The 25,860-nt window shown below is 39.9% G+C and overlaps 1 protein-coding gene across 4 annotated transcripts in view; it reads right to left on the reverse strand.

Annotated features, from left to right (window-relative positions):
* LOC111581123 (rho GTPase-activating protein 23-like) overlaps positions 1 to 24,489 on the reverse strand; it is a 71,711-nt gene extending 47,222 nt beyond the window's left edge. For 2 of the 4 annotated variants that reach the window (XM_055004620.1, XM_055004619.1), the window contains exon 1: positions 24,034 to 24,489. In XM_055004620.1, coding sequence (XP_054860595.1) covers positions 24,034 to 24,042 — 9 coding nt within the window. In that variant the 5' untranslated portion in view covers positions 24,043 to 24,489. Of the gene's footprint in view, positions 1 to 4,007; positions 4,187 to 24,033 lie in introns of those variants that run through there. The other 2 variants (XM_055004618.1, XM_055004617.1) reach the window with 1 other exon arrangement.
* Positions 24,490 to 25,860: the final 1,371 nt, after the last annotated feature.

Raw genomic sequence — 25,860 nt, forward strand, 5'->3', positions numbered from 1 at the left:
CGCGAAGAACATGCATAAACCCACTGCCTTACAGTTGTATCTTAGTGTATTATTGACATAGTGTTCATATTTTTGTGTTAGGGGAAATCATGAAGCGTTACTTGAGAAACATCAGTACATCAGGTGTAGACAGAAACGGACAGAGATCCTGTGTGTGTGAAAATTAGAGTTATATACTATTCTAAGCTTAGTTGCTCAGCTCATTAGACCTGCGAAAACTACTCTAAAACCAGAGCCCGCATTTACAGAGGGATGTAATGTTCACACTATAACGGCGCACCATGTCCACTGGCAAGAAATACCTAAACTGGAAAATTAGAACAACTTAACTGCGTTCAACCAAACCAACGGCAGCAATATTGGCTGACATTACTGCTTCGTGACCAGGCCATTTAGCCAAACTCCACAGAAAGATATGCTGTATGGAGGCAAAGAAACAGCTCTGAAGCCTATCAGTGTGCTACATCAATACTTTATGCAATATTAATGCTAAACAAGTCTTTTCTGAACATGCTACCTGCTTTGACAGTTAAGTGCCGCTGTTGTGTTCATGTTATTGATGAACCAAAGCCAAGGCCAGCACAAACTCACTACCCTTTACTGCCTCAGCTAAGGGCTGCATTTGAAAGCTTGATACAGGACATATAAGGCAAGAGGAGTCTGCTCCACTGAACACACAGAACCCGATGAGGATTAGACAGATGACCCAGACAGTTGGAAACAGTGGCAAAGTAGGCAGCAATTCTTCACATATGAATAACAGAATACTACAGCTTATAGTCATGAGCAGTAGGTGTAAGGATGTTAATGATGAATTGTTTATCATGTTAACTGCAAATGACTGAACTCCAGGCATTAATTCTTGTGTTCTTTTACCACTTCTCTCAGAATAGAGTTAAAATATGTACTGCATTTCAATGGATGACCAAATTGTTCTACTGAAGTTACCTGACAATTTTATAACTTCCCAAATATTTATAAAAAAAGGTTTTTGCAGCACAAAAATGCAACTTCTCTGTCTATTAACCATTAGTTCTTCTAATTTTTAAATACCTGGCAGGAATGTACAATCCCTTATCCCAGACAGACAGACAGACACACAACGGGTTGTTCATACAAAATAGAGCAACATGGTAAATTTACAGTACACAAAATCAGAATGGCGAACACATCATTATACTACTACTATAAATCTGAAGCAAATGCATTGAAGTCTGGAAAAAGTCTTGGATTATTATTGATTAATATGACTCCTAAAAGTGCTGGAAAATTTCCTTCATGCATCAACAAAGATCCTGCGTCACTTTTCCGCAACAGTCTCACCAACATGCTAATGACATTGTCTACTAACATTTTGTAACTCTTTCTTTTCGATTTCAGTTTGAGGTTGTCATTGTTGAATCAATATTCAAAGTACCATTCACAAAATAGAAAAAAGTAATTACTTGCTCTGCAATGGCCTGGCCAAATTCAACAGTTACAGTGTCTAAGTGCCACACGTGTCTTTACTTCATTGAGACAATTCATGAAATCACTATAACCTACTGTATGCCTGGTACCTCGCAACTAACAAACAAGCTGATGAGTAAGAGATAGGAACATCTTGGATACCCGTAAGGATGTTTTTCAGCTATATGAAATGCAACTGCTTTATAGAAACATTACAGCAGCAGAAAATCTGGTGTTGCCTGTTAGTGTGACACTGGGGCCAGGTTAGTTAAGAAGCACTTACCTTCTGTTCTGCTCAGATGCAACCATATTAACATAAAGCCAACAGCATACACTTCCCTAGTATCACCTCTCTATTGTTTAAAAATGTTTTTATCTTCTCTCTCAGGGAGGTTTTAGTAATTGCATACCTACTTAAGTTCAAGTTAAAGAAACCGTTTTTAGATTCACTCAACATCACATACACTGAAGCAATCCACACCCTAAATGCTTAAGTGGTCTTATAAACAAGCACTTTCATCTGGCACTTTAAGGGCATGGGCCTAATGATTGAACCACTTTGTAACTACTGTATTGTATTTGCAATAGTGTGTGTTCTTTGGGGTGTTTTGTGGCCACATCTTGTGTATATTGGTGACACAGTATAACTGTGTACAATGAAATTAATCATTGCTGTTGTAGAGCCGGCTGCACAGTGGCTTGGCGGGTAGCACTTTCACCTTGCAGCTAGAAGATGCGCGGTTTGTGTCCCGGCCTTCCCAGGGTCTTTCTGCACAGAGTTTGCATGTTCTCCCTGTGCATGTGTGGGTTTTCTCCTGGTTCTCCGGCTTCCTCCCACAGTCCAAAAACATGCTGAGGTTAACTGGTAACTCTAAATCGTCCATAGGTGAGAATGTGAGTGTAATTGTTTGTCTCTATGTGCAGCCCTGTGATAGACTGGTGACCTGTCCTGGTGTCCCCTGCCTTCTTCCTAAGTCAGCTGGGATAGACTCCAGCTCCAGGATGAAAGTAGAGCCCACTGAAAGAAATTCCAATTAAGTGTTGGGGCTGCAATAAATGATAGAATTTAGAAACTTTTTCAAACATTAGTTTAACATTTGTTAACTTTACTTTTTTTAAATCAGAAAGTGAACTGACTAGTTTAATACTTGTCTCACACATACAGACCAATCTCCACAGCCCTGTGTAAGCATTTGGGTTGAACACAGAGGATACAACACATCGATATTTTTTAACTCTGAAGAGAACCAAGTGAGCTGCTTCTAGTCTTTATGTTGAGATAACCACATCCCTCCTCCAGTTCCATACATAACACACAGAAATGAGACTGATATTATTCTGGCATCCAACTTTTTCCAATTAAATGAAAAGACATAATTTTGACTCACCTTTTCATGCCGATTTACAACATTCAAATGTGAATTTTACCAATACATTCATTGTTAACACTGGTGTATGACCCTGAAGCTAACTGGGTCATGACACAATCTCACAGCAATAAGCGGTGAATAACATGAAAACCGAACAGTGACGAAGAAAACAACTCATATGCTTGGAGCAAAGAACAATGTGCTGTGATCAGCGTGATCAAAGTGATGAGTGATGACACAAAAAAGTCAGAACAAAAATTAGTAAGAACTCTCATTAATGTGCTCTGTTGTGTTCTATGAGATCTAATCATGAGATCTAAATGTCTTTTCTTTTTTTAATACTGTGTCATTTCTGAGTGAATGTTTCCACACTGAGAGAAGACTAACGGTTACAATGTGCCTTCTGTCACTGATTGTGCATATGTGGGCTGGCATATGGAAGCGAATGCATTCCAGTCCAATTTCTTATTGTCTCTCTGCCCACCCACCCGTACCTCATCTCTGCAATGAGGGGGGTTGTAAAATTGCCACAGTGAAAACTTGTGCAACATTCCCTCACATCACTGACAAATCATTCAGTTATGTACAGAATGCTGCATCCTACTGCTGAAAGAATGAGCTGTGATGAGGACATGACTGTGAATTTCAGGACTACGGCGAATTACTGGACAGATTTACAGCTGCATTCGCTTTCAAGCAAAACTGCACACTTGCGGTCATCACTCACTCATGGATTAACATTACGTGGAATTTGACAAGTTGCATAAGACATGGATAAGTGCATAAGAGCATCTCCAAATTCAAAGTCCCAACACGGGGAGTGTTTTGGCTGCAGGATAGTCTGGAAATGGACTTTAACTGACAATAATTCTGTGACTGTAATACAAATATAGGCTGCAAACAACTAAATCATTTGTAGACGTACCAAATTACAGTGACTTTTAAAGTTTCATTAAAATATGTCACACACTGGACCGCTTATTACAGGCACACATTTTAGCTAAATATAAAATTAGCATCTCAGAGATTTATGTCTGTAAGGTGGCTGACAGAAGAGGAAAAAGGCAGCTTGCAGGAGAAAAAAACAGCAGACTAGCAATACAGCAGTATAAAATTAAAAGGAGCGTATTTCCAGTCATGCCTGAAACATGAGTAACGCACATATTCCAGTATTCACTTGTGACTTACTTCAATGTCTGAGTGAGGTGGAATTCCAACAAGGCAAAAAGCAACTCCATTCATTGGGGTCTCAGAGCCGAGTGTGTGTAAGCCGAAAAAAGAAACTGTTTTAAACTACTTTGCTGTCAACATCATGGGCAGTCGCCTTTTCTCTCACGTCCCGGCGTTTGCAGCGGCTCAGCCCACAATAAAGCGCCTCCGGAGCTGCTCGCCGTCAACAGTCACAGCGAGCAGCGTCATGACGCCATAGTAACGCAGTGCAGCGCCGGAAACAACGATTTCAAAATAAAGGCGCTCAGCAGCCTGCTTCTGGACGCAAAAGCTTCAAGCACATATCAAAACTATCATTTCACTAAAGAGGAAATATGTTTGTTGCCTGCTAATATCAAAATAGTCGACTTTATGTGACGTTTTTACACGATATTGTAATATAAGCATATTTTATTGTGGAATAGCCTGGGTGTATCGGTTGACAATGCTGACTGATGTCTAGTGCAACAGCAGCTACTCTAAGCTCATTTGTTACACATCATTTTCTGCCCTACAAGATTGACCGGGCAACATAGGGACACTACAGGGTTCCTATATACAGGTATTAATAATATGAAAAATCATAATATTTGACTGCATATCAAATGATTGCACTTTCACAATAATAATAATAATAACCCATACATTATCTATTCACCGCTTAATCCTCATTAGAGTCGCAGGGGGCTGGAGTCTATCCCAGCTGACTTAGGAAGAAGGCAGGGGACACCCTGGACAGGTCACCAGTCTATCACAGAGCTACACATAGCGACAAACAACCACACTCACATTCATACCTACAGACAATTTAGAATTAACAATTAACCTCACCATGTCTTTGGACTGTAGGAGGAAGTCGGAGTACCAGGAGAAAACCCACACATGCACAGAGAGAACATGCAAACTCCACGCAGAAAGATCCAAGGTGACCTTTTAGCTGCTTACTTTCGTTTTAGTTTTTTTTTTCAAAAGAGGCTGAATAACAGCATGTTTAAAATTAGATAGGATGCAACCAGATTCAAGAGAAGTGTTATTAATGTAGACCAGACTTAAACCAGTTTCCCCAAGGATATATTTCAAAAAGGCTTTGGGGAAAATATAAACAGGGCTTTATGAGGGCTTCATACTGTTCATAAAATCACTGAGTTTTGCAATGTTACCGGTGAAAAACATTTATGAATGGAAGGCCGACTTGGACAGGCTGAAATGGGAGTGGAAGAGGGGATGACAGTGGACCTAATCAATTTTGTCCACAAAAAAATTAGAGAAAGTGTTGAAATTTGAAGTTGAACAAAACTGGAAAATATGTTTAAAGTAGATTAAAGCACAAACAAATGATAAAACTGTAAAATATGATCTTTAAATGGATTCCATGTATACACTGAACAATAATGTGTAAACCACAACCCTTAAAACCTATAGAAATACAACAACTCAGACAAATGATTGTCTGAAGCACAAGCTCTCGCTGGGTTTGTGTATGAGTTTTACCAAGGTCACGCTGACCTGGCAGGCACGAGAGAGGATACCAGGGATGGAGAGACAGTCCCAGGGCTGAGGAGGAAGAATTGAAGGACTGGGGAGGAATTGTCGAGGGGAACGCAGGCGCAGCTGTGAGGAGAGGAAAAAAAGGCAAAACTTGGATGTTTTTCAAAAACAGAGGGATTTGAAAACTAGCCATGATTAGATCATGCACCTTCAAATAGGAATAAATTCAAACATAACGGTGGCAGAGATGTCTTGATTGGTCTTAAAAAACAAAAAAGGTTGTGATTTACCCAGGAGGAAGAGGAGAGTTTGGAGAAATTTCAAAAATATACAAGAACTTGAACAGAGATGTTTAGTCACTTAAAATCTCTATATTTTGCTTTGTTCTTGCAGCCTCTGCATTAAACAAACATTATTCACATCAGACTCTGAAGACTGTTTGAAGACTCTGTCTTGAGAACTTTCTTCTGAAGACTCCAATAGATGATCCAGAAGTGATTTTTGACTACATGTTTGACAAGGCTGCTTGATCATCACTGGCTCTTAGCAGACTGACTGAGTCACAACAAAAGTTATTACAGTCCAAATTGAGGTTAAGAACCTTAGGTTTGGACTGTTTATTGCAATTTGTCACAATTGGCTCTTAGGCCGTAACAAAACATAAGATGCACAGAGGGTTTTACTGAAACTTTATTTAATCCTTTATTTATTAAGGAAAACATGACAATGAGGTGTGGTAATAAGCATCAGTGGTGTGTGAGGGTGTATGGTGGCAGTGGTCAATGGTGTGGTGCATGTTGTCAGTGTAAGGCAAACCAAAGTAAAACCAAGAAGAGCATGGGTAGCTTGACCAAACTGACAGCTAACTGTGCATTAGACAAGTGGTCAAACAACTGCTTAATATGGACAAGATGTCCATCCTGGTCATCAGAATCTATGACAACATGGTCCAAGTTCACTGAACAGCCTTCCAAATCTCCAACCACCATGTTCATCAGCCGTTGAAAGATAGCTGATGCATTCTGCAAACCAAAGGCGATCACAGTATAAAAATACAAACCAGTGGGAGTACCAAATGCAGCTATCTCTCAAGCTCCCTTTGACAATGGAACTTGCCAATACCCCTTCAGCAGGTCAAACTTATACACAAACTTAGCTCACCCTACTTGGTCGATGTAGTCCTCTGTTCAAGGAAGTGGAAAGAAATGAGGCTTTATCACATTGTTCACCTTACGAAAGTCTGAACAAAACCTGGTGGTGTTACCAGACTTTGGCACCAGCAGGCAAGGCGATGCCCTACTGGAAGACGATGGTTCGGCGTTACCATTATTGAGCATATACTTAACCTCAGTATCAAGATAGTTATGCTTTTCTGGGTGAACGCGATGAGCAGCTTTAGGGAAGGGGAAAAGAGATGCTCTAACCACCATACCTCAACACTACAAGTCAACCCCCAACAAAGTCCAAAATGGAAATGCTGCTAAACCTAGCAAGGGAACCTCTTCTACAAGTAGTATGCACACCTGGCTCAAGCCCTTCATGCGTCTGTGGCTCAAAACTATCAAAGGACAGCAAAACAGTCTCCTCAGCCACAAACAACAAGAAAACTGCATTGAAATACAAACACCTCAAAGTTCATCTCCAAGAGCACAATCAAATAACCTTTAAGGTTTACCAAACGCTGACACAAAAGAAAAACTCACATGTATTATGAATGTTGAATTTACCTGTCCACAGCCCACAGAGATGCTGCTGTGCTAACAAAGTGCTCAATTCAAATTAGGTTTTTTTTTTACAAAACTTCCTCCAAGAGAAAGAAGCATACCAAACACCAGACCATACCTCATAACAGATGAGCCCCCAATTTCTCGTTGAGAATGTTACTTATTGTATCAAACAGGACCTTTAGGTTGCATTTATATGGAGGAAAGATTTGCGAAGAGTAGGTCTCTAATAGAGATAGTGAACTTGGAGTTTGGTTGATTTGCCAAGGGGATGACTTTTCCTATCTTCCTAGGAAGAAAACTATACTGTTTTTTTCCCCAAAAAGAATTTCTCTCTTGCATCACTAGTGGCATCCAGTCATGCATCATGGACCACAGGAGGACAGTTAAACTCTGTTATGTAAGCACTGGTTCAGCTTACATCAGCCAGCATCATGACGTCAGATTGGGATTTTGGTTGCTTGCTTGATGATTCGGTTTAATTTTTTTATCATTTGCTTAGAGCATTAGGACATGCACTATAATCCTTCAACTTCCAATTGTGACAATGGCTACTGGAACAAGTTTTTTAATGTGAACCAGTACTATAATAATGATATATATTAATATAGGATATGCCAGTAATGTAGCCATCTTGTAATTTTACAGCCTTTTTGTGAAAATAATATGTAATATTTGCACTGTGGACTGGGCTGAAAGGCATGAATATGAAAGAACATTTCAGTAAAGACTGATGAAACTCTGACATATCACAGAAGGTTTTCTAAGATGTGTGTAACCTTTTTTCACTCTGCCAACTCTTGACTGACACAATATGACACTATATGGTGGAAAAAAATAGACAGCAAATAATTTATTTAAATGGGAAACAGGTAGTTTCACAGTAAAATGTCTACACTGGTCCACATCACAAAATATATTAGTTTTATCATAAATGCTACCAAAAAAGTGAGATACCTCTGCTTATTTAGCCTACTACACTACTGGTCTGACAGGAGGTTTAGTATGTACACATATATGCGCTCATGGGTTGGGTTGGGTTTTTTCCCTGTTCAATGCTCCAACCCTTGTAATACCAAAAAGCTGCAGCAGACTAAGCAAAACACAGATACCAGCAGTAAGGAGTTTAAAATGAGCTAAAAGAATTTGATACAATACAGTTAAATAGTCTGACTGTAGTAGAACATATTACATTTTTTTCATATCTCTGTCCATATACTAAGAACGACCACTAAAGGTACACTCATAGAGCACTTCATCAGGAACATCTGTGTCATCCACCACAACAGCTTTGTCTTAAATTCTTCTTATTCAGTTTAAGTTGAAAGAAAGGTGACTGTTCTACTTTATTGTTGTCTTGTAAGTCATTAGCATACATGAGGTGAGACAAATATTAGAAGCGTTGATCACAAACATGAAGTAGGATTTAGCAGTTTTTGAACAGTTTCAACACAAACCAAAAAACAGAAACTAATTTAAGCCTCTGTAAATACCACACATACTGTATAGTGTCTTTGTTTGGGGTCTCTTGCCCAGTTGAGCTCATATTTGTCTTACTGTCATTCAGATATTACCCCAAATGTTTACACTACGCTTTGAGATTTATTGGAATTACTGAATCTGATCTTCCATCCGAGGAGATTATCAGATTTGTTATTTTCAAAACATCCCTAAACGAAGGGCCCCCAAATTTTTTTCCTCCAGACCTACATTACAGTTCAGCACTATGGATCCTCACACCTCTGCTCCAATAAAAACAAGGCTGCAGAGGATTTACTATAGACAATGTGTTGGAAAGTGGAAGGAGAAGGGTGACCTGCCTTATGTGTGTGTGTGTGTGTGTGTGTGTGTGTGTGTGTGTGTGTGTGTGTGTGTGTGTGTGTGTGTGTGTGTGTGTGTATGGGTGTGTGTGCGTGTGTGTGTGTGTATTTGTGTTTTGTGAAGGCACTAATCTGGCCTTGTTCTGAAAAGAGTTTCATCCTCACTGCAGGAGGGCCCAGCATCTACACCCCCCATCATCCCCCAGTCTCTCAGTTTATGCACCCTGTGACCTCCTACTTCCCCCGGCACCCCCCCCACCCCGACCCCGCCCCCACTCCCACCCCATCACCCCCCCACCTTGGAATGTTTTGGAATTGAATAGACAACATCTGTCTATATTCTGCATGCTGTGGTTTGGCATGGCAACAGAGAGGCTGGTGAGTTTGCATGCTGGGGGAGGGTGGGGACACACCCATCTGTCTATTTACAGCAGCGCAGAGAGATTTTGCTAAATATCTAATCCATCTAATCCGCAGCAAAGCTATGCTTAGAATGTGCAGAGGGGCACGCAGGCCACCAGAGGGCGAGCCAACTGACAACTTCAGATGAGTTAGAGATGGTGGCGGTGGTTGGGGGTGCTTCCAGATGACCGGACAACTACAGCTAATGTGGGAGTTACCAGGATGGATAGGATCAGGAATTAGTACATCAGAGGGACAACACATGTTTGATGTTTTGATATGTTTGGATAAACCCAGAGAGGACAGATTGAGATGGTTTGGGCGTGTACAGAGGGAGGATAGTGATAGGGGGTATAAGGAGGCTGAGTTTTGAACTGCCAGGCAGGAGGCCTAGAGGAAGACCAAATAGGAGCTTTATGGATGTAGTGAAAGAGGACATGAAGGTAGTTGGTGTAAGAGAAGAGGATGCAGAGGACAGGGTTAGATGGAAGCAGATGATTCGCTGTGGTGACCCCTGAAGGGAAAAGCCGACAGGACAAGCAGGAAATCATTACAGTTTTTTTATGATTACATAAACACTAAAAACAAAAGAATTACATAATTATCAACACCTTACACTCAAGGAACAAAACACTGGACCAGATTTTCACCACTATGAACACAAAGTCAGCCTCAGACTTTTTGCAGAACAATACACACAGTGATTGGCGAAACATTACACACACTTGCATACATTAGACACAGATATATATCATGATGTCACTTCCTTGCAGTTCCAAAGCACTGACTGACAAATTACCACATCCATGAGCCAGTTGGTTAAACTCACACATCAGGTGTGCAAACACATGATTGCTTTATTGTAGACACACACCAATCAGGTCTGAGCACTATAAAACCACCATGATGCCAGTATGGACCCTTACAACACAGATCACATTCTCATGTTTTTGGACCGACTGCACAACCTCGTCACAGTAATTAACCAAATACACCAGATGCAGCACATTGTCATCTGGGACAATGTGTTATTCCACCACTCTGCTCTGGTCCAGAACTGGTTTCAACACCAGGCACAGTTTACAGTACTGTACCTTCCACCATATTCTCCATTTCTGAACCCCATCGAAGAGTTTTTCTCGGCATGGCGATGGAAGCTTTATGATCTCCGACCCCAGGCTCAGGTGCCCCTCATTCAGTCCATGGAAGAGGCTTGTGACCAAATCGACGCCGCAGCTGTGCAAGGATGGATCCGTGTGAGAAATAATCTTACTCTTACCCGCTTTCAGTTTGTAATGCTGGCTTTCTGTTGTAAATCTGAAATCTCAAGTTGAAGCCGTTTTCCAAAACTATGTATCCACAACCATAACAAAACTTTATGTGTAAAGTCAGCAGAGTGCCCCTGAATGTACCATAATCTGGACATACGCTGAGTCCTGATGGGATGTGATGACTAAGATGTACTAACAACAAAATATTGAGAAGGTCATCAAACTCTAAAAAGTCTATGAGAGTCATGGCAGTTTTATTATCTGGAAGGTCATCACTCCACCACTATAATGACTTCTCCATTTCCACACAGTGCATCAGTGTTTTTACTGGCAGACCAGTGCAGCCCTGGTTATAGAGTGGAAAAAATCAGTTCATTCAGCTTCTGTCAGGTTCACATATTTATCTACTAACAGGGTGAAAGACTGACTACACAACATGCTCTTGTCTAATTTTTCAACTACATGAGATTATTTGAAAGCATATGTCAATGGTGCTCACAAAGGCACCCAACAATTAGACTTGCTCACCACCATCTGCTATGACTGAATAAATTCCACTCATTAAGACAATAAATCACAGCATCTGAAGGTGAAAGAGTGACATTTATATGTATTGCTTTATACCCTCTAGATATATGCAGTCAATACAGCTTTTATAAAATGTGCCTTCATTCTTTCCAACATATTTTGTTTTATTTTTGAATGGTTGTATAGAAGCTAATAAAGCAAGGGCATTGACAACCCCATTATTTCGCCCTGTACAACATCAGATCAGGATAAAGATCGGACCTTCCTGTCTGAACATGCAGCACAACTCCTGGTGCAGGCTCTCATTATATCACGCATCAACTACTGCTACTCTTTACTGGCAGTTAATAGTTAGAGTTAATAATTCCACTTGCCATCACTTGTCATTACATATTATATACTTATTTCCCACGGTGACTGGATATAACATAAGCGCTCTCTTCCAGGCCCCTGCAGACTAGAGGTGTGCACACCCACATGTATCCTGACTCCGTGGTAAGTCGATCAGTATAAGCTCTGCTGAAAATGCTAATTAAGTTTGTTTTAGTGGCTAAACTTCAGGCTTCTGTGGGCGTTATCGATGCAAAGTGGATCCCAAATGCTTTTATGAGAGTATCAGCTTCTTTACAGAAAAAAAGTACACCATGTTGTGGGCAACTTTACAAGCTTGAATGTAATTTAACCAGTAACCTCCATGGTGTCAGTGCTAACTAACAGTTAGCTGAATAATTTCTTTTGTGTTTTTTGTGATATCTGGAGTTTTTACCATGAGTGCGACTGTGAGAGAAATAACATCAGTGTGTTTGACAAGTGCCCTGCTCCCTTTGGTGCCAAAGACTGAATGATCCGATCTTGATCCTTTACACAACGCAAGAGAGCGAGAGTACACAACCGCTACAAATGCACGGTCAAACCTCTGCAAATGGTCCAGAATGCAGCAGCATGTCTGGTTTTCAACCAGCCAAAAACAGCATGGGACCCCGCTAGCTTCAAGCTTCAAAACTCTGACACTTGCCTACAAAACTACAATGAAAACAGTTCCCTCCCACCTGGGTCTACACTCCAACCACCACAACAGGGCCAGTCTGTAGCTCGACTCTTCTCGTCTGTGGTTGCCTGGTGGTGGAACGAGTTACCAAACTCGGTTCAATTTGCAGAATCCCTCTCAGTGTTTAAGAAAAGACTAAAGACCCAGCTCTTCACCTTTGCACTTAGACTGCAAGAATTACCTCCATTACCTCCCGCACTGACTGACTGTATTATCACACTTGAACTTGTTTTATGGCTCTTATCCAGGTTGTTTTCTCCTTATTAGATCCTTGCTTGTGTTGTCTTTGCTGTCAGATCTAAGTCGCTTTGGATAAAAGCTTCTGATAAATGAAACTGTAGAACTGTAGAACCTAAATAAAGAAACAGTGGAACATTTAAGGTTGGATAGTTGGTTATGAAAAATCTGGTGCCTGGTGGATGAAACACCCAAAGCCATTAAGTTTGAATCTTCAAAGACAAAATAAAGAATCAGACATCGATAAGTTTTGCATGGATAACAATCTAAGCTTACTGTATGGGTGGTGGAGTAGATGGTATATTTTTTGCTGCACCCAGTCACTGAACCAGGTAACAGTTTATAGTAAAAACAACTGTGCCCTCACTCTGTTTCTCTGTTTCAGTGATTCAACTTTTCTCTCTGCCAAAAGTGAGGAAAATAAACTGAGCTGAATACACAGAAACAACAACTACCAGGCATTAGGCTGTACTTCAAAGGACTTAACACCAAAGATAGCCACAAGATGCTGAGTCCAAAGAAATCTCTGGCTCCAACCATTCCCATTCAGAAATTGTCAGCTCCTTCTTTGTAATGGCTAGTCCCAAACTTTTTGCCAACCGATGACTTTACACCGCAAGGGGCAGGAGTGAGATGACATGAATGTAACTGGCCCTGAAAAAGGTTCTACAGAGGTGGCTCCTGCTGTCGGAACACACATCAAAGGTTCGGGCTACCCCCAAAATGGCACATTTATTGAATTATTTCATACATGGCACAATACCATATGGAAAAAAAGTCAAATAAATCACACAAAATGAAAAAGAAACCTGCACCACGTCCATATATTCCATATCTCACTGTTTCCTTTTTGCTTCAAACCTTTTATACCTCTTAAGAAATAGTTCTTAAAAAATTATTATATTTTTCAAGCAATCTTTTTGTACACTATCTTAAATAGTTTTATAGTTGTACAAATTCTTGAAATTGTTGTCTAGATTATTCTATAGGTTTACTCCACAGACTGATAATCATCTACTCTTCATGCTGAAATGGGCAAATGACTTTTTAAACATTTTAATGTCCTCTTAATTTATAGTTTACAATACTGCTTTTGAACAGTTGTATGTTTTCAGGGAGTAAGTTGTTTGCTTTGAAAATTATTTGCACAGTCCTGAAATTCACTAAGTCAATAAATTAATAAAGTATTTGTTTTGTGTGTATTGTAACTTATCATCTGTTATGACAGATGATAGTATATCAATGATTACCAATTGTAATTATAGTTCAAAAGGCCAAACAATCAAAGTTATATTCAATACTCTGCCAAGGAATGTGGAAGAGTTATGCGAAGATCGGCATAAGTTTGTCTGTCTGTGCACAACATTACGCAAAAATGGAATAACAGATTTGGATGAAATTTTCAGGGAAGGTCAGAAATGACATAAGGATGACCTCGCTTGATTTTGGCAGTGATGCAGCTTATAGTCTGGATCCACTTATTTGTTGAAGATTTCCATATCATTGTGAAATAGTGGCATGGCGTCACTGTGACTATGACAAGTGAACGTGGCGTCATCTGCTGACGATCACATGATTGTTATTCTACTACAAATCGACCGTTGTGGACTTATCGGGACTTATCAGTTGAAAATGATACAAGGAACAATGAATTAAATTGTGAGGGTGTTTCTGAGTCCCATCAGTTCCTGCCACCTGCTACATATTTAGGTCACACGATTCGATATCCGTACATAACGTACACATGCATAACACACACCTGTGCTCAGCGCAAGGTCATTTTGTTTGTGGGTACATCTATATTAAATCGCCACGTTCTATGTTGCAATGATTTTTGATCATCAATAACTAATAAAAAATGCTGCATTTCTGACAATGCCATATGGGGGAATGAACAGCCTTGACGGAGTACTGCTCTCTGTGAGTGCTTTTCTTGTTACAGATGGAATGAGATTCTGGGCAGTACATTTTCACATCCGTTTGGGTTCAGCTACAAATTTTTGGATCTGTGAAGTCATCTGTTCCTAAACTCCTGCCTAAAGTCCTGGCTCCAAAAAGAAAACATGATGCTGAGCATAAGCATGGTTTTGAATCAGCTTCAATGCAAACCAATAGACAACATTACACCTCACCATGTAAAGAGCCAAAAATCAAAGAATATCATAAAAGACACGTTAGAATGAGCAATTTTCATTGTACACACACACACACAGACACACACATGTACGCAATATGTTCTCTTGCAGGACCATGAGGGAGATGCACTTTGGAGGAAGCAGGTCAGCAGCAAACACTTGCACACACACACACAAACACACACACACACACACACACACACACACACCACAAAAATGAGGCTTTCATCATTCTATTTTAAGCTCAGATACAGCTGAATGAAGTAGAGCGGAGCAGAAAAACAAACACACACTCTCACTCACGTTTCAACACAAACACACTTGCAACTCGACATACACATGCGTCATTACACAACGACATACACAGCCCATCCCCACAGAGTTGTGTGTGTGTTACAGCACAGATGGTACCATGAACAGCTGTAGGTGTGAGCCATGCAGGCTGTAGCACACTGATGATGCACACTGATGCCCCAGCAGGGCAGCATCTCAAAGATGGACACACTGAATTACAATTAACATACCATATAATCAGGGATGTAAAAAACAATGATGAGAACTTCACCTGACATTCAGAAAAATTCCCAGTAAAGGAAATATTTGTGCTGCACAGAAACAAGTGAGAATACGCTTCACAATAAATGACAAAAACAGAAGTAGCAGAAGTACCCTGGCTGTGAAAAAATAATGGAGCCCATACAGCAGTATTGTTTCCTTCAACCTGTGACACTCCATGTTTGTTGACAAGTCTGACTAAATTCCATGTTGAAATCATGTCAAAGTGTGGGCACAATCAAGGTAATGAGATGGATCTTAATACCAGGTGTAATGCAGAGATGCATGGATTACATAACATTCTCATGCTAACTTTGCAGTCAGCCATGGATACTTCATGTAACAATGGGTCACCGCTTCCTCTCATTGTGCAAAAGTGAAAATGGGCGATGCCATCGTAAGTTGTATCGCCATTTGAAACCAGAATGTTAGAAGAGTCTTGCCTTATTTAAAATAATATATTTGTTTCTGTATTTGATGACTTTGTTTTCTAATGTGTGAACAAACCTTGATGCAAACTATCTTGAGGTCAAGTACAGTTTATTAGCACATCACTGAAAATGAGGTAGTTACTAATTAAAATAATCCACCCATATAAGCTTCTCTTCACTGGCTCCCCTTTAAAATCAAGCTAACACCAGCTTAACCACTATCCATACTCATACATAACCAAACGAAACAAATGAAAATATTATGACTAAATATGTACATATTTAGTCAGATCAGTTTTACGTTCTGCTATACTTGGTTTTGATGACAGGACATTTTGACACTTATCGCATGTTATTCAGTTATTTTGCATTATTTTGCAGGAAGTAAGAGCAGCTGGCAGAACAAAGAAATAAAGTCTGACATTAGCTGGGTCAGGGATCGTTTTTAATTCATCAACACATTCCTCGGTCCTTAAATCACACATTTCTCTGTATTGTTTGGTGAAGTGTATTTAAATGCATGAATTCATGGGCAAACAATGAAGAACAGCTGCGAAAACACACATCTGTCTCTCTCTCTCTCTCTCTCTCTGTGCGTGTGTGGGTGTGTGTGTGTGTGTGTGTGTGTGTGTGTGTGTTTTAAAGGGGATAGTGGACATAGCTGCTGTTGCATATGTCACATCATTCAAATTTCATTTGTGAGAGAAAGTGACACACACACTCGCACTAACACACACAAGCAAGCACACACAAACACACTCATGAAAAGATTTTGTCATTGCTAAAAAGGAGCTGTCTGTTACCTACTATGAAAACTGTTGTCAGTCTAGTCTAACTCTACAAACATATTTTACTGTTTCGGTAAATAAAGTTACTCTCTGTTTCTCCAGCTGTCCAGTCTGCTGGTCCTGTTGCAGATGCCATTGATACAGATATTTTTGGATTAAGCATGTCGATTGACCAAATATTAAATATTCTTATACTGACATTTTGTTAGGTAGCTTCTGTGTCTTCATTTTATGCTTTTTTTATTTTTTGTTCCAACATTCTCAATTTTCAGGAAGAACACTGATATATTCATGACTGCGAACAGTAAAGTTCTTTCACTAAGAGTAATTGAAGTTACTCTAAAGGGACTAATGTGAAAGACCTATTGAAAGTATTACAAATGAGAGATCTTGCATACACAATCGTCTGTATGCAGTACAAGTAGAGAAAGAAGACCAGTCAAACAGGAACTTGTAATTAGAAAGAATGATCTGCAGTAAAGCAGCCACAAAAACTCAGAGCAGCTGAGTTTTGTGAGGCCAAGCAGCGCGTGCTATTTTTGAAAATGAAAATAAACAGTGGTTGTCACTGTGACTTGTGTCTTGCAAAGGCATTACAGACACATGTGTGTTTCTTTTTTAAAGACAGAAAACTAGTTCAGTGAAATTTTACCACATGGGACTTTTTTCTGAGTAAATTTTGGGACACACTGTGGCCAATTGGTTGCCATAGCATACATACGAGTCACAAAGCTAAGCATTCACGTTTTAGAAAACAAAATGGTAAGGGACCTTTGGTTTGATAGCACATGCCTCGAGTAAGCTTTTAAATATGCTGTTTTCCCTGTGAGATTCACAGTGAGACTGCATCAGACTCATAGGTAGAAGTTACCCCATATTTGACATTTAAGTGATATTGTACAGGGGTGGACTCCCCTCTATTCTATGCTGTAATTATTACACAGCACTGGCACTAGCAACAGTGCTCACTGGTACATGAGTGCTATTAGTTCAGCTGTTCATAGTTTTATGCTGGTTTATAAGTAGTGCATGAACAATAATAATGCATCAATTTCTAATCAAACCAAGTCAAAGAGCAGATAGGGAGAAAGACGACACATAGGCAATAGGCAGGCAGCAGACAAAGGACAAAGGCAGAGAAAATACAGTGGACAGAGGATATTTATTCTTCATCAATGGATTGAAAATGTAGTGGTTAAATATGTGACCAAATCCAGTCTAGTTTCAAGCAATATAACTCTACAACATAATCAAAGTCATTAGGCACGAAGAACAAATTTTAATGGAATGTTATCCACGACTTGATGAAATATTTCAGATTGGATTAGAGCTATGAAATGACCAACATTGCTCTCCTGAGTCAGGTCCTTACAGTGGCATTGGATAAAAATATAAAATAGACTGCAAACACATAAAAAGAGGCTTAGCTTCACCGAAACAGGATTTAGTCACAATTCCCCAAATGAAAGAACGCATTAGAATCCCACATTTTCCTGAGTCCTCTCCGATGGCTACACAAAGACTACAGCAGCTGAAGTCTTGTCAGACTGGACCTGAACTAAATGCGATCAACAGATATGTCTGGCATGAAAAGATTTGAATAGGGAATTGTCATTTTAATTTGTCGCTGCACCACTCTTTCTTTTGTCCCCTCTAGTTTTTTCCTCCTCCACTCTCCTGTTGACTGCTGATAACAGTCAGGTCCATAAGAACAGCTTGCAATTCTTTTGCATGTCATTTCATAATGTTTATGGAGTATGTTTGTGCCTTTGTGGTTTGAAAGGCCACAACTGACTTCTTCTTCGACGTCCCTTAGTTATGCCCCTAGTTACGCTGCTATAGGCCTACGCTCTCTCAATGCACTGAGCCCTTCTCTAATTTCCTATGTATGTACTATATATACCATTACTGCATTGCATTCACTCTGTTTCTCCCTGTGTTCTTTCTCTGAGTGTCCCTGGTCCCAGAGCTGGATGCTTCAGATCTGTGGTTGTTCTCCCACCAACTGGCCTAGTCTCCATCATGTCCACTGTGGGATGCTGCTGCTGACTTTCTTCCAGCCCACTGCTTCCAGCTGCCCATTTCCACCAATCTACTCTGCATTGCCCTTACTATACTTGATATGCTCATCTACACACTGTTTGCATCTTACTTACCAGCTATATATGAAGTATATTTAATGCCAGAGCCTTAGACCATAACAGTAAACTTCTGAATCAGTTTCAGCGTTGGCTTGTTCTGTATATCCTCAGTCACTCTGTATTCATTATGCATCACTCTGTATGTATCATCTATGTTTCTCATATCATGCACGTATGCCAATGTGTGTTATGTGTTTCTTTGGGACTGTGAAGACCACTACATGTCATTTACGTCATTTTCAAACTATTGAAACTATTCAGTGACCCCTTGTGTCCTCTGGATGGAGGCATTGTCATCGTGGACGTGAGCACTCCCATCAGGATAGAAATGATCACAGGGGATCACACAGAGCTACTCTGTATTGATTTGTAGTCATCTCTTCCTCTGAGGGGACAGGTGGAGGAGTTCAGGTTTTTCCTTTAGTTTGTCACCCATCTGTAGGTCCACTTCCAATGACTGTCTGTGGGGGGTCACCTACAGGGGATTCAAAACTCTGGAAAAGCTAAACTGACCTTACACTGAGGTTGAATAACGTTTTAGAGGATTTAAAGACAATGCAACAGATAATGTCGTACTGTTTGCAACCTAATAACAAAACTGGTGACATTTTACCGACACTATTCATCATCTGTAATTTAAATTTAAGTAGAAATGAAGGGTCTAGCCCATTATAAAGCAGTTGTAAACACACATAAGAAAATTGCAACTTTATTTGTCAACAATTCAAACTTTTTCTACAAAGACATGTTTTTCTACAAAGCATTATTAGTATAATATATTATAATAGCACTAATAAATTGACTCACTACTGATTAGAGTTTGTAATAAACCCTTTACTGAATGTTTATATACCGCTCATAAACGCTAAATCGGTGGAACCAAGAATCTATCTAAACATACATAACTGTCCCTCTGTCCAACTTCCCTCTTATTGTCTTTATTTCCTTTGTTGCTCTGCTCATCCCTCAGCTGGACGATACAGTGCACAGCATGAAATCCACTTTCAACAAGCGCGCGCACACACACACACACACACACACACACACACTGGCCATAACGGCACAAGTGGTCAATGCAGTGTAACTGAGAGAAGATATAAAGGGGAAGTTGCAGGAGAAGCCTCAAGGCTTCAGGCTACAGCGCTGCTGAACTGGACTCGGTGCCGAGGACATGTCAACTCGGCGTGAGTCACTTAAGTGAGTCACACAGTGAAGCTCATATATGGTGAACAGAGCACACAAAGCCCTTTCCGCTGTTTCACATTGAATACAGGATGTGTATTTTTAAACCTTTATCTAGGGAGTGTTTTTAAAGCATGCATGTTCTTTTACAACTGTGTTACAGTTAACACTGCAGTTTGACATACAGTAGGTTCCTCAAAGCTGCTGCTGTTGTTAATTTGATGCAATTATTAATACATTTCTATACTAAATAGAACACCCAACGTGTTGCTTTGTGAATGCGGAATTCCTAGCTTGAGAACTAACCAAATTAATTACGGGGAGTTTTCAATAATTTCAATTTATATCTATGGTTTACATCAATAGCATCCACGATAGGACACTAACAGGCAGAAATCCAAAATCCAGATGTACACATACAAATGCAACTGTACATAAGTTTTTAAAAAATGGATAAATAAAATAAATGGAGATAATCAAGAGTACCCTGTACTATGACTATTAGGAATAAGGCTGGTTTTAAGGTCAGGTCAATATTTGGTCTCCACAAAGGTGAACATTTGTGAGAAGTGTTTCCAAAAACCCAAAATGACAAATGTGTTGTTCATCCACAACCCAAAGATGTTTAGTTTATTGTCAAAGACGAGGAAATAAATCAGAAAATATTCAAATTTAAGAATCTGCAATCACAAAATTTAGACTGTTGTCTTAAAAAAATACTCAATCCATTTATTATCAAAGCAGCTGTTGATTACTTTAATAGTAGTCAACTAATTGATCACATAAGTCAGTATAATAATCAAAATGTTTAACATGATATACCGTGTTTCACTGTTAAGCATTCTAAAAGCCTGTTGCGCAGCTAAGACAAACCTTAAATAACTAGAAGGGCACTCAGAGCGCAGTCCTCTGCACAATCAGAGGTCCACTCTTCTGTGAAGTATGATTCTACAGCAAAACCAAAATTTAAATGTTCCTCGTATGGCCAATGTCAAAATGTAAGACATCTTATAATCAAAACTGAGACGTTTTAGGACAACCTGTTGTGTTTCTAGATGTTATCCTAAGCTAAGCTAACGACATCTAGACTCCAGCTCTGTAGTGAACACACAGACATGAAATTAATCTTTATCTTCTCATCTCAAGCTGGGAAAAAAGATTATTGCTTAACTTCCCAAAACAACAACCAACATCTTTAATCTAGCATGTACTTGTATTGCCAATAATTAACACATCTAATCGTATGCATTTAGATGGAATCAGATCAATATACAGCATGTAGTTAAAAGTTCAGTTCAGATTGATGCAGACAACCAGTACCAAATATTTAATCAGCCAAAAGTGCATCATATGACTCTTAACATCTGGACAAGAATGGCTTGACCTCTTCTGGTCTGTAATAAACAGGTAATAAAAGTCTAATATCGCCATCAGTCTCCTATTAGTTCCAGTAGATGTTGTTGTCTCACAAAAGAAAGAGGAGGATATCCTGAAGTTTCCACACACACAACTACACAGCCTCCAAAAACACAATGCACCTCTCACACTCTGGGCAACTGCACAGTTTCTTCATTATGCTGCTGGGTAGAATGAGCTGTTCCACCCTGACACACTCAATGGCTGCTCTATATTAAAGGATATGCTATTTCTACACACAGCGCAGGCCTCACAGATCTCTCTTGTTTTGCTTTTCCTGTTTGACTGTTTCTATCACAAACTATGAGATGACCACACACTGCTAATGTCCACTAGTCCACAGAATAAACTGCATCACTTGAGCTGACTGGCTAAAAATACACAACCTTCCTTTCTCTCAGAGAGATGCCTTGTCCCTCATAGAGACAGGCCCAAAATACTCTCCTCTTCGTTTCACTGCTTTGTTTAGAATTTGACTGATTATCAGCATGTCTGATTATTGAAACCATTATTAAGCATTTTCCGACTGTTGTGTTTTGAACCAATTTTTAATAAAATAAATACATTTTAAAATTCGCTTCTTTGGCTCTGATACAACTGTGTCTCTATTTGTCAACACTTTGTGGTCTTCAGAAATATTCTGCCAACAGCATTATCTGATTGGTTACACTGGTCATTGGTTAACTGGAAAAAATAAGAGGCCTTTCAACACGTTTTGTGTCGAAATTAGTGTCATTTTAAATTTTGATACCGAGAGTTTTATTCCTACAATTATATATGGATTACTGGTCTCCTTAAATACAAATGAAGTAGTTGTATCAGATGGGGTTGCTGAAAGCAGATCCTTTCTGGGGTGACTAAATTGCGATATGCCAATAAGCATCAGGAGGTGTGGCTGCTATTTTCAGAAGAACAGTTTTTTGTGCCTGGAAAGTAAACTTTAGATCCAAGCAGGGATTCATAGACAGTCTACAGGCCCGGGTGCAAAAATGTGCTCTGGGCTTCCACTTTAGCTGAAAATAAAAAAAAATTTTTGCAATGGAATCGAAATAATTTACATGGACTTGTATGCACTTGTATGTTACTTGTGTGATTATTTTGTCATAACTGTGAATACCTAGTTTTTCCTGACATAATGATAACAGATTTTAGCATGATTTTTTGTGTCCATTGATGTCACTACTGCAGTTTGGTTCTCTTACATGATTTACATTCCATCAACCCAACAAGAAGGTATCCAGTGGCCATTTGTAATGAGATTGGATGGTCTCGTCATACATCCACACACGATGCCACTGCTGAACACATTACAAAAGACAGTTAACACTAGACGCTTTGCTGCTGAAATCACACGGACAAAGCTGTCCTGTGGTAGTCAGCGCTAACTTTAGTTACTAGTTTCCAGTGTTTCAGTGAATGCAACATGTCACTCCTTTGTACTGTAAAAGTGACCTATGTCTGACTAACACAACGCTGTCACTTCAGCAGCTTGCAAAATTTAACCAGTAGTCTTACGTATTCCATGTCTGAAAATGACTGTACATAACTAACAGCTGATATCCAATGCTATATTAATTTGCTGATAAAAGGAAAAACAGTTACTGTCCTACATTATTCTGTGGCTTTGCAACCTACACCACTCCATGATACCATGGCCATTTGCCATTAGGGAGCTTTCGACTGCAGGAACTACAGGCACGTTCAATGTGGTGCAAACGTTTCCACGATTACCCTTTTCCACCTTTGTTTTTCTATCAATATGTAGGATCCAGCAACTTTATCTACGATGTTACTTTGAGTGGGCAACAGTAATTACTGAATGTAACAGTTCATGTAAATATAACAGTGAAGGTTTGCTAAATTAGTCTGTATGGAGAACTTCACATTCAAGATGGAGTGAGGGGAAGGCTGCTTTTCAACAAGGGCGTCAAAAGGGCAGAAAATGGTGCATGTTGTTCTCACTGTTTTTAACCAATCAGCAATTATTTTTTTTACAGGCTTTAACCAATCAGCATCAAGATTCACATAGCAGTTTTTCAATGATAGTCAGAAGTACCTACCCAGCAGTAGGTTCTCCCCTGGAAATGGCCCTGAAAGATGTTGTACGGGGGCAGTTCTTGTGGTTGAAACACAAATGGGGAATGTTGTACAGGAATGTACACATTACACCCCTAATAGTTGATAGTTAATATTATGCTCTAAAACATAGAAAAAAAAAGACAATACAGTATCATTCCATCATCGTATCAGTTTCTGTTCTGCTTTAGTTGTGCATACTGTCAGTTTAATTGCCATAAAGTTATTGCGATGTAGACAACCTGGGGCCCTTGTGACCCTTGAGACTCTAGTTCTTCGAGTCTGTTTCCAACTTTCCGACAGCTGATAATCCAGCATTTGGTTCACTATCAATACACAGTTCTTGAGTGATGCTGCAAGTCAAACTCTCAGAAACTTACAGACCGCCTTTCATCAGAGAGTCAGGGATCATTTATTACATGGTACCGCACTGCTGCAAACATTTACTGACTTTAGACCTCCTTACTACTAAGGATTCACCTTTTCTCTAATGTTACACTCACTGTTGTGTAGTAGCATAGATGCCTGTGATCAAACGTACACCACCCTGTTATGTGAGATAACAACACAGAGGACAAAACTTCAGCAGAACTCTGTGTGCAAACAACCCTGTACCAGCAATTATCTCTTCAAATCCAAATCCGGCCACATCATGGTTTGCGTGTGTGTGTGTGTGTGTGTGTGTGTGTGTGTGTGTGTGTGTGTGTGTGTGTGTGTGTGTGTGTGTGAGAGAGAGAGAGAGAGAGAGAGAGCCTCTCCTCACCTGGGCCATGGTGTTCAGCAGGACTTCAGCTGGTTCCTGAACTTCAGCATGGCTTGTCAAACCTCTCGTCAGGTCTTAGTGGATGATGCTGCTGGTGGATGAGGGGTAACTGGGGGACTCACTTCACAGCGCACACCTTAGTGTCGTGTCACTCGTGTCGCTGATGTGTTGCAAATGCTCACACACACATCACCACATCCTCCTCTCTGTAACAACACCGTCCTCTGAAATGCTCGCTCTTGGAAACACAGCACTCCTGCTCCTCCTCTTCCTTTTCCTTCCTCCTCTTTTCCCACTCTTTCTGACCACAGCCTGCGTGTAATCCTCTGTTTCTTCTCCTTTTCAGCTGACCCAGGCAGAGAACGTGTCAGAGGAGGTGGTATTCCTTTATTTCTGTCCTGCTTTGGTTGTAATCTGGGCTCACCCTGCTCACTGTCTCTCCTGTTCCTCCTCCTCCTCCTCCTCTCGTTGGCTCTGCTCTCTCTTTCAGCTGCTCCCCCTCCTCCTCCTTCCTCTAAAACCCTCCCGCTTTTTTTGCCCTCCCTCACTGTACACAGCATTAGTGAGAGACAGAGTGTAGGGGAGGGGTGGAGGGATCAGAGGGATACCATGTGACCTGATAGTGTAGTAGGATTCCCCCAGCAGCTGTCGCACTCATTCTTAGTGCCTATGGGCTTCATGCACCTCCATTGATGAGTGGTGTTGGTAAACTGTCAGTGGAGGAAGGACCGTGACAGCCAGCTTAACAGTCATATTCATTAACGGGTTCAACGTTCTTTATTATTTATTTAAAATGTTTCAGGGAACAATTTTTATACATTTGTGGGGAATAACAACAGAACAAATGACTGTGAAAGATAATTAAAAAAATAAATGACTAATAATAATAATCATCATCATCATCATAACAATAATAATAACAATAATAACAATAACAAGAATATATCCAAGTCATAAACACTGACAAAGCACTTTAAAGTGAAGAGACAGCCTTTGAAATGAAAAATATTACCATATTAAGTTTTCGGCCATTGGTCCAGTCTCAGCATCCTGGCCCAGGCCGATATTCTTGATCATCTGGGGGGCATAATTCTGTAGAACCGTAGTTGGGACCAGTTACTTCTTCTGGTCTGCCATATTTGCGCCATTTTTGTTCCAAACCAGGCTAGCTACCTGGGTTATCACCCTTTATAGACATCCATTGCTGTACACTGTTTTGGCATCTTTCAGTCCACTGTTGGGTTTTACAGCACAGAAGTGTTTTGCATCATTCTATTTTGCTTTCGACAATCACGTTTTCAGCGTAAAACCCGCTTTATACTACTTTCAGAGCACCATAGAGCAGACAGACAAAGGAGGCAAATACACAATGAAGACTGTTGTTAATTAAAGCTGCTGAACTCCTCCCCTCAGAGCTGGTTGCAACCAGAACAGGTCAAAGAAGTGTGAATATTGGAATAATGTATTTACTAGGTGACAGAATAATGACTCCGAATAAAATTTTCCAAATGGGATAATATAATATTGTATATCATCATCAAAAAAAATTGCTCTTTAAAATTATGGTTTATTGCATTTTCTCTTTATATTATGATAGCAGTGTACTCAATACAGTCATTGCTGGGATCTGGAAACATAGCAACATTTTTACAACAAAGTCCAATGAAATCAGACTGGCTGTAAACCAGCTAGCAGTTTGTCCATATTATCTATAAGACTGTACTTTATTATCCTTAATGGCTTGAAGGTAAGAATGAAGGTGAGCACACCTGAAATGGTGCTAATAACTGCTCATGACACACTGTCTTAACAGTTGGTCCTTGTACT

Source organism: Amphiprion ocellaris, chromosome 18 (assembly GCF_022539595.1).
Source record: "Amphiprion ocellaris isolate individual 3 ecotype Okinawa chromosome 18, ASM2253959v1, whole genome shotgun sequence".
NCBI lineage: Eukaryota > Metazoa > Chordata > Actinopteri > Pomacentridae > Amphiprion > Amphiprion ocellaris.